The sequence below is a fragment of the Seriola aureovittata genome, chromosome 20, assembly GCF_021018895.1.
Source record: "Seriola aureovittata isolate HTS-2021-v1 ecotype China chromosome 20, ASM2101889v1, whole genome shotgun sequence".
Classification (NCBI taxonomy): domain Eukaryota; kingdom Metazoa; phylum Chordata; class Actinopteri; order Carangiformes; family Carangidae; genus Seriola; species Seriola aureovittata.
This window is the reverse complement of record NC_079383.1, coordinates 2,728,907-2,737,800: the sequence shown is the minus strand read 5'-3', so window position 1 is coordinate 2,737,800 and position 8,894 is coordinate 2,728,907. Positions and strand designations below refer to the sequence as shown.

The 8,894-nt window shown below is 39.7% G+C and overlaps 1 protein-coding gene across 1 annotated transcript; it reads left to right on the top strand.

Annotated features, from left to right (window-relative positions):
* Positions 1-2,159: 2,159 nt before the first annotated feature.
* LOC130160899 (C-C chemokine receptor type 3-like) lies at positions 2,160-7,405 on the top strand. The gene is made up of 3 exons (XM_056363677.1): positions 2,160-2,264; positions 2,482-2,669; positions 5,496-7,405. The coding sequence occupies exons 2-3, from the start codon at positions 2,503-2,505 to the stop codon at positions 6,334-6,336; spliced, it is 1,008 nt and encodes a 335-aa protein (XP_056219652.1). The 5' UTR covers positions 2,160-2,264; positions 2,482-2,502; the 3' UTR covers positions 6,337-7,405.
* Positions 7,406-8,894: the final 1,489 nt, after the last annotated feature.

The following is an 8,894-nucleotide window of genomic DNA, read 5'->3' as shown; positions in this document are numbered from 1 at the left end:
AGGAGAATGGCCAGATTGTTTCGAGCTGATAGAAAGGCAACAGTAGCACAAATAACCACTCGTTTCAACCGAGGTACGCAGGAGAGCATCTCTGAACACAAAACACGTTGAAACTTGAAGCAGATGGGCTACAGCAGCAGAAGACCCCACCGGGTGCCACTTCTGTTGGCTAAGAACAGGAAACTGGGGCTACAATTCGCACGGGCTCACCAAAATTGGATAATAGATTGGAAAAATGTTGCCTGGTCTTATAAGTCTTGATTTCTGCTGCGTCATTCAGATGGTAGGGTCAGAATTTGGCGTGAACTACATGAAAGCATGGATCCTTCCTGCCTTGTATCAATGGTTCAGGCTGCTGCTGGTGCTGTAATGGTTTGGGGGATATTTTCTTAGCACACTTTGGGCCCCTTAGGACCAATTGAACATTGTTTAAATGCCACAACCTACCTGAGTATTGTTGCTGATCATGTCCATCCCTTTATGACCACAGTGCAACCATCTTCTGATGGCTACTTCCAGCAGGATAACATCACCATGTCACAAAGCTCAAATCATCTCAAACTGGTTTCTTGATGACTTCACTGTACTCAAATGGTCTCCACAGTCACCAGATCTCAATCCAATAGAACAACTGAGGAATGTTTCCAGCACCTTGTTGCCACGAAGAATTAAGGCAGTTCTGAAGGCAAAAGGGGGTCCAACCCGGTACTAGCAAGGTATACCTAATAAAGTGGCCAGTGACTGTATGTTTTTTTTTTTATATAATTACACTTTTTCACCCAAATTGTTCTGTTTTTCAAATGATTTGTCGGCCCACTTGCAATACCTTCTTGGCCCACAGGTTGGGAACAACTGACGGAAGGAAAGATATTGTAATGACATGATAGATTTAAGGTGAGGTAGATATAACATAATGCAATATAACATCCTACCAAATACAGGAACACTGTGGAGATATCAGTATTAGATAAAATTGCACTTCTTTTTCTATAAATAGTTGTAATGTTTCCACAGTATAATGCCTGTAATGGATAACGGATAATGATATTAGCTATGGCTATATTAGATATGTTAGCTGGATTAAAGGTTCACAATACCAGCATGTTGTTGCCTTTCAGCGAGTGTGTCCTTTTTCTTCCAAACAACACAAGTAGTGTGTGTACTTAATGCAGTGAGATAAAAGCATAGAAGTGAGTGTGGTGGATGTCAGACTTTCATGCAGGAGGCTGCAGTTTGTTTCCTGCCACAGAATCACATTCAGCTTTTTATGAACTATAACATAATCTTTTCCCTGTTACCAAGTGTTTTAGTTACTATCTTTACCATAACTGAAAACATGCTGCAGATACTGTGGAAAGAGACAATTTTAAATTTGAGGTTTTAAAAAACAATGTATCATTGGGACAATGCCATAGCACATTCCTGGTAGATTACAATTTAATCTATTGTTTATCCTGAAGTTGTCAAGATCTGCTAGGCTTGTTTCAAGAGCTGTAAACACATTTCGTTCTCCTAAAATTCTAAACTGCTGTGCCTTTTTTGTCATCTGACAAATCACTGCCATTCTTCGCTCTGAAAACCGCATTAGGCCAAGTTCAAACTAAATGCCATCGAGAGCTTTTAAAAAAATTCCTATTATGGGGTGTTGAGTGCGCAATGGGTTGAGCAGGCGCCCCATATGTAGAGGCTACAGTCCTCGCTGCAGTCGGCCCTGGTTCAAATCCCGCGTTGCTTACGGCTCTTTACTGCATTCCCCCTCTCTCTGCCTCCCCATTTCCTGTCTCTCTCTACTGTGCTATCATAAAAAGCCCAATTAAAAAAACAAAAAAAACAAACTCCTGTTGTGTTCTTCTTTTCTTTATCTAATCCGATTGATATTTTCATCTGTGGGAGTTTGCTGCTTCATGGAAATGACTCCTTTAAATTCTTCTGACACAGTCCTGCCTCTGTGTTTATGTTGAATCTGAACTGGGCTGTCCAAGGAGGAGGGGGATCCAGAGGGTGTGCTGGTATGTTGTGCTTTAAGCCAGTCCTTCCCCCATACATACACGCGCATGTGCACACACACACACACACACACACACACACACACACACACACACACACACACACACACACACACAGAGAAAAGAAACACCCACACTTCTGTGGAACTTCCTTACTCAATCTGGCTGACTTATCATGGGGTGACTTGAACTGAAGTTGAGTCAGACAGCTCTGACCGTCAGACAAGTCTCTCTGAGTTCAACAACAAACAGAAGGAGGTAAGTCATCTTAGCTTAGCAGGATCTTAATTTACACAAAAATCTGCTTTTATTTCCTGGGCTTCTCAGAGGTTCTCAGTTAAATGCTCTATTTTCTTGCTCTTGTTTTCATGGCTTACAGGAGTATACCTGCAGAATAAAATATCAATCAATATACTGATTGATCAATATATACTGACTGCATCATGTGGTGAATGACTTGTTGTATTTCGGACAGATTTTCCTACAAACAGTTGAGATGGAAACTACAACATTTGATTATGACTACAATAACAGTTTGGACCGGCACTCCCCGTGTAGTCCTAATGATGTCAACAAACTGGGAGCTCATCTATCCATCCCTTACTACTTCATGTTTCTCTTCAGTGTCTTTGGCAATGGGCTGGTCCTGGTCATCATCCATCGGTGAGTGGATTCAACAAAAATCGGAGCTTGAATTAAAACGATGAGTATGTAGTGCGGGAGTTATTAAAAAGAATCACAAACAATATTCTTAGTTCAGGAGTTTAATGCAGAATGCATGACCCGACAGTTTTTAAGACAGGTCAGTGATTTATAATTGAATAAAAACACAACCTTTACTGTAAAATTTCAAATAGGATAAAATTCTAATGTGAAAGTAGGTGTAAATTAGAATTGTAAAACTGTGATAGTTGTTGTTATTCCACGTGGGGTTGTGTGAGGTACTTATCTATAGTCAGTGTATTTCCTGCAGTAGATTCAGATCAGGTCCCAGTTTAGAGAAGCATCAGGAGCATCAACGCAGGAGCTGAGTGATGAGCTGCTGTGGACAGGGTCAGCAAAAAAAATTTACTTCAGCCACTTTAAAAAATGCCTGCAGAAAAAAAGTTCATATCAATTTAAGTGTTCACTTTATTTTGAATGTTTTCACCATTTCATCTTCAACAGCCCTTTCCTTTAGAACTACATTTTTCAACTGATCTACCGCATTCCTACGCACAAATGCATCTACGCTTAGCACTGTCTCAAAAAAGCTGATCCGCAGAGTAACAGTGCACACCGTAGGTGCGTAGCAACACGGCAGTTCGACGGTTGAAATCTGTAGCTCCTAAGCAAATTTAAATAAATCGTACACTTAAACTCATATTAGCTTTTTTTTCTGTGGGCATTATTTTTGCTGTCCACAGCAGCACATCACTCAGCCTCTGTGCTCCTGCTGCGTCTCTGAACTGGTAGTGCACCGATCTAAGTCCACTGCAGATAATACACAGGCAATAGATAAGTACCTCACACAACCTCATGTCAAATAACCCAAACTATCACTTTATGATTTTAGTGCTGGTTGATCTACAACATCTGTGGTCACCGTGCTTTAACACAACTGGAAACCCTTGTTGAGCTGCTACTTACAGCAGAGGGTCAACTGAGGATCTGCTCACAGTGCAACTAAACAAACATAAGAAAGAGGTCAGTAGATGATCGGCCTTGGTGAAAACGACACTGACAAAAAATATTAAAAAATGCCAATGTCTTGTTTTGCTGGTGGTAAGCTTTTAATGTGAAGCTGAAGCTGTAGAAAATGTTTTTTTTGCATTAGCAGCCACTTAATACAACTCAAATATGTTTGAGAGGGACTGAATAGTCCACAGTGAGATCAAATTACCATATATTATAACAGTAACATTAGATTACATGGTTTTCTTTTTCAAGTCATGTGCATGAAGGCAGTGTCTATCCAGAGCAGGGATGTGGAAGAACATTCATTACAGACTCTAAATAAACAGGATGGCTATTGCTGAAAAGCTGCTGGCCATAAATGGTATCAAAGTAGGATTTGATTAAGGATTTTACTGCTATATTTTGTCTACCCTCACTTGGTGGACAAAATTGCAGCCTACTGGAAAACAGTCCAACAGAACCACAAATTACAGGCTCCAGAACGAGCATAAAGTTGAATCAACACCTCCCTGAAACAGTTTCAGTTTCTGACATTTGGGAGGCAGAATGGACAGAGTGCCTGGGACATAGCAGAGAAGCACTTCCCTGACAGGATTCAGTTCTGGGCCATTTGGGGCAGTGGTGGATTTGACTGGAGATGTCATCAGGTTGTCAGAAAAAATGACACCTGACTGAGAGAGGATGAGATGAAGTCATACCAGGAGGCTCTTATTCTTGTGCCCTGCGACAGAGAGAGATGAATACAGTAGCTATTCAGTAGGTAAAGTTCCTCTCTGTAAGCCCCATGAGAGTTACTTCTACTCTGTCACTGTCTGCTAACTCTCCACTCCCTTGTCTCCACTTCTGCTCTCTACCTTTGTGAGCGAGCGAATGTGAAAAATATTCCTGGTGATCATGGAAACACAAATGACAATGTCAGAGATGAACTCAGCAAAGTCTCACTGGGCCTTGAACTGAAAGGGATGTTTTTATAATGCAGCATATTACAGAGGGTTGAAAAGATGCTATGTCAGCTGCATGTTGACAGGGATCAGACTCAAAGAGAGGGAAAAAACACTCTCCCCCTCATTTTATTCACAAAGCTTAGTTACAAGTCAAATGGACATTTTATTTTTCTTTTGAGCTGGATGTAAAACTTTAATTCAAAATGCAGACCAGTGCAGATGTGCTGCGCCCAGTCCCATCTGGACAAATGTTGAGTCCTTTTTTGTGACAGTCAGAAATATAATGATATATTGTTATAACTCCCCTCAGGGTTATAAACTCATTCATTTCAAATCCTTGTTTTCAGGACTTACATTTCTGATTTTAACCACCCCTTGTGGTTATTTTAACAAAAGATAATGTGGCAATATATGCTGGGTATGAGTAGGAATATACAGTTATACAGTTTTCCTCTGGCTCTAAATGTCAAAAACAGGAATGTGATGGGAAAAACTGGTTCTGTATAACATACAAATATGCATTTTTGTTACATATATAAATACAACTAAACAAACAAAAAAGCAGTGTCTTACTACAGAAATGGCATTTTTCATCCATTTGTTCATTCCATTTATTTTGCATTTATTTATGTATTTATTTATACTTATATTGTTTTTTTTGTCCTTCATATTTGTGGACACCCAACTCATGTCAAACTATACTAAGCTAAAGATCTGTCAATTTGTTTAACTACCACCAACCAAACCACAGATTCAGGGATTCAGATTCCACTGAAACATAATAGATCATGTGAAATATCACTGTTAAAAATGCCTGAACCATAGAATCTGTTCTTCTCTAATAACTGTTTAAATGACCTTTTCCTAGGTTTGAGAAGCTGACCACAGTGACCAACATCTTGCTCCTGAACCTGGTGTTGTCCTCCCTGATCTTCATGAGCAGCCTTCCCTTCATGGCCGCCTACATGCAGCTCTCCAATTGGATCTTCGGCAGAGTTATGTGCAAGCTAATGGGCAGCGTCTATTTTTTGGGTCTCTACAGTTCTGTCCTCTTTCTAACTCTCCTGACCTTCGACCGACACCTCGCTGTCGTGTACTCCTTGGACGCGCTGCGAGTCAGGAACAAACGCTATGCAGTGGGCTCCTGTGCTGTGGTGTGGCTGGTCAGCAGCCTGGCGTGCATCAAGCCGATGATGCTCCTAAACACATATACTGATAATATTAATGAAATAACCATCTGTGAAGAGAATGCAGACCTAAATAATGACGTGCTGATAAAATCTGGACTTTACCTTCAGCTTTTCCTTTTCTTCATGTTCCCTCTGGTTACTATTATTTACTGTTATGTTAGGATTGGACTCACTGTCATATCATCCAGGATCGTCAGCAAGTTCAAGACAGTCAGGCTGATATTCATCATTGTCCTGTTGTTTTTCCTGTGCTGGACTCCATTCAACATTGTACTGCTGACGCGCGGTACCACCTGCGAGCAAAAACGCAAAAGGGGTTACGCACTTCATGTCACTCGTAACTTGGCCTACATTTACTTTTGCTTCAGTCCCATCTTCTACACATTTGTGGGGAAAAAGTTCCAGAGTTACTTCAGACAGATGCTGGTGAAACACTTCCCACGGTTACAGAAGCACATTTCCGTCGATCGTAACAGCAAATACAATATATCCACAAAAAGCACACCGAATGAATTGTAGGAATGGAAACCCTTTGACTTCCTAGCACTGGCATATGTTCAACAAACCATGGTTTTACAAACAGCTCAAGGAAGCCATAAGTCAGTTCTTTTAGGGCTGTCTAGGCGCAAAGCAATGAAGTCCAAGCAGGAAAAAAAGGTTCTCTCATAGCAGGATCAAAGATTTCTGTGATATAAATCAATATCTACACTTTGGTTGGCCATGTCTATTCTCAAGCCATTAAAAATTTGTGTTATGTTGTCAAAGTCCAGCCCAACCTTTTAATTTGTCATCATGTTACAGTATGTAGCATCAACACAGTTCTCACAGTATTCAGTAAAAAAAAGTTCTTGGTTTCACAAAATCTCACCTTTATGTAGCCGACAGCTCAATATGTTAGGAGGGCAATGAAGAACATTGTTTTACTCACATTAGTGTGTCCTGCACTCACACAGTATTCTCCACTCAGGTGAGAGCACTTGAACGTCCGCGCACTGAATGACAGGTGACATTCGTCAGGCTGAAACGAGTCACTGAATTTTGCACCCATCATATTTTAGTTGTCTGCATCGTCTGTGTGTGACAGAATTTATGGGCAAAATGAGGATCCTAAAATTTGGGCAAACTTTAAACATATAAAACATTTGAAGGACTTGAAGATTGATGTACAAAAAGTATTTCACTATGTATTTTTACCACAGAATGAATCAAGCATGCACACTCTGTTCAGTGATTCTCCACATTACCTCCAGTCTGCTAACACCTGCTAGTGACTGGATTTGTTTTGATTGTTTATATCTTATATTGTTTCTTATGTTATTACATTTTAAAGATTTTTTGATGATTTTTTTGATAATTAATCGTGTCCTTTGTAAAATTGCTCTTAAATGATTCATTTATTTAATTAATTAATTTAATGTCTAGTTTGTCATGTCCTACACAAATCACAGTTTACATGGAAAGAAAACTGAACTGTGAGCGAAAAGCCAAAAAAGGGATGTTAAAAGCTTCATGCAATTAGTTGATGTTTGTTTGATTTTTCTCTTTGTTTTTCCTGTATTTGATTTGATTAAATCAACCCTTTCAATCAGCAGGCTGCATGTTTTGGTTGTCACATCCTGCATATTTCCAGGATAAATGTCCCTTTTCAAATAATCCCTTTCACCTTGTTCATTTTGAACGGTAGTAGCTCATGGTTTGAGTGGAAGTTCAAATACAAGTTTTCATTTTCATGTTTAAAACAAAACAAGACCACAAGAATGCATTACTGATCTGAAAAGTTTTCCCCAACAATTCGACAGAACTAAAAATGCTATTATGAAGAAAATTGTCTGAAGATTGAAGAGGTTGAGTCATCGATTACAAAAAATAGAAGTTTTCTCACTCACTTCTATTATCTAGTGAGATATTTGTCTCTGACATGTCTGCCTCCGAGTGTTTACATTGTTATTCTGTGGATAATCTGGACTAACACTACTGAAGAGAGATGTCGCTGTTTGATGCTACTGATGTGACTGTATGAATGCAGTGTCAGACGGTCAAGACTGAAACATCTCAACAAATATCAGACCACATGCTTGCTTTCTTCTGGCCCAGTAAACGCTCGGTTCTGTGGCCTGAATCTGCCCTGTATGACGCATGACTGTCAGATGCTACTTCCACATCTGGATGAATTCTGGTGGATAGGACAACAGCTGGATTCTGCCCAGATGTGGAAGTACATGTACCAGACTCGGGCTGAGGACCAAGCCCCATGTTGGGCCAGAAGTTTAATTTTGCTGTCTAGCTAGGATGAATCCTTTAAATCACTTTAGTGGCACCCTGATGTTTCCTCTAGTGCCACCCAGAGGTTAATATTTTTGAATTTCAGCAGAACATCTCAGCAACTTCTGGATGAACTGTAACAACATTAGTGATCTCCTCACCTCTCACCTTTCACCGTCATCAATTTAAACTTCTACTTTGTCCAATACTTTGGTTTATGCAAAACAGGAGGTGGTAAGAAGGTGGATATTATACCTGCTAAACATCAGCATGTTAGCATTGTCATTGTGAGAATGTTAGTATTCTGAGTTAGCATTTAGCTCAATGCACCTCTGTGCCTAGAGCTGTTAGCATAGCAGTAAGCTATTAGTGTTGTTGAAGTATCAATTACTGTACAATACAGTGGGGTCCTAAAGTCTAAAAGTGGTCCCAGACTTTTGCTGTAAATATAAAATATTTTGAGTTAAACAATGTTTTTTCTTCTTGTTTTTTATTTAGATAAATGAAGGGGGCAGAATATTAGGCTACGTCCACCGTACTACAACTCAGGAGTAGTGTGGATGCCAGGTGTTAACATGTCATCGTTTTAAAACTAAAATATAGTATTGTGGATGTAACCTTACAAACACTTCTGTATATATTTTACTAGGAAGTCCCATTGAGATACAAGATTTCAATAGAGACCTGGCCAAGATAGCAGCCATAAGAACTCACCACATATTAAAATACAGCACAGAACATAAAACACCACATATACCGCATGACAGCAATTTCAACTCAGTGGCATCTACAGACAAACAATTACATATCTCATT

Coding starts and splice junctions, on each gene's coding strand:
- LOC130160899 (XM_056363677.1), top strand. CDS start 2,503: ATGGAAACTACAACATTTGATTATGACTACAATAACAGTTTGGACCGG. Junction 2,670..5,495: donor GTCCTGGTCATCATCCATCG/GTGAGTGGATTC, acceptor ACCTTTTCCTAG/GTTTGAGAAGCTGACCACAG.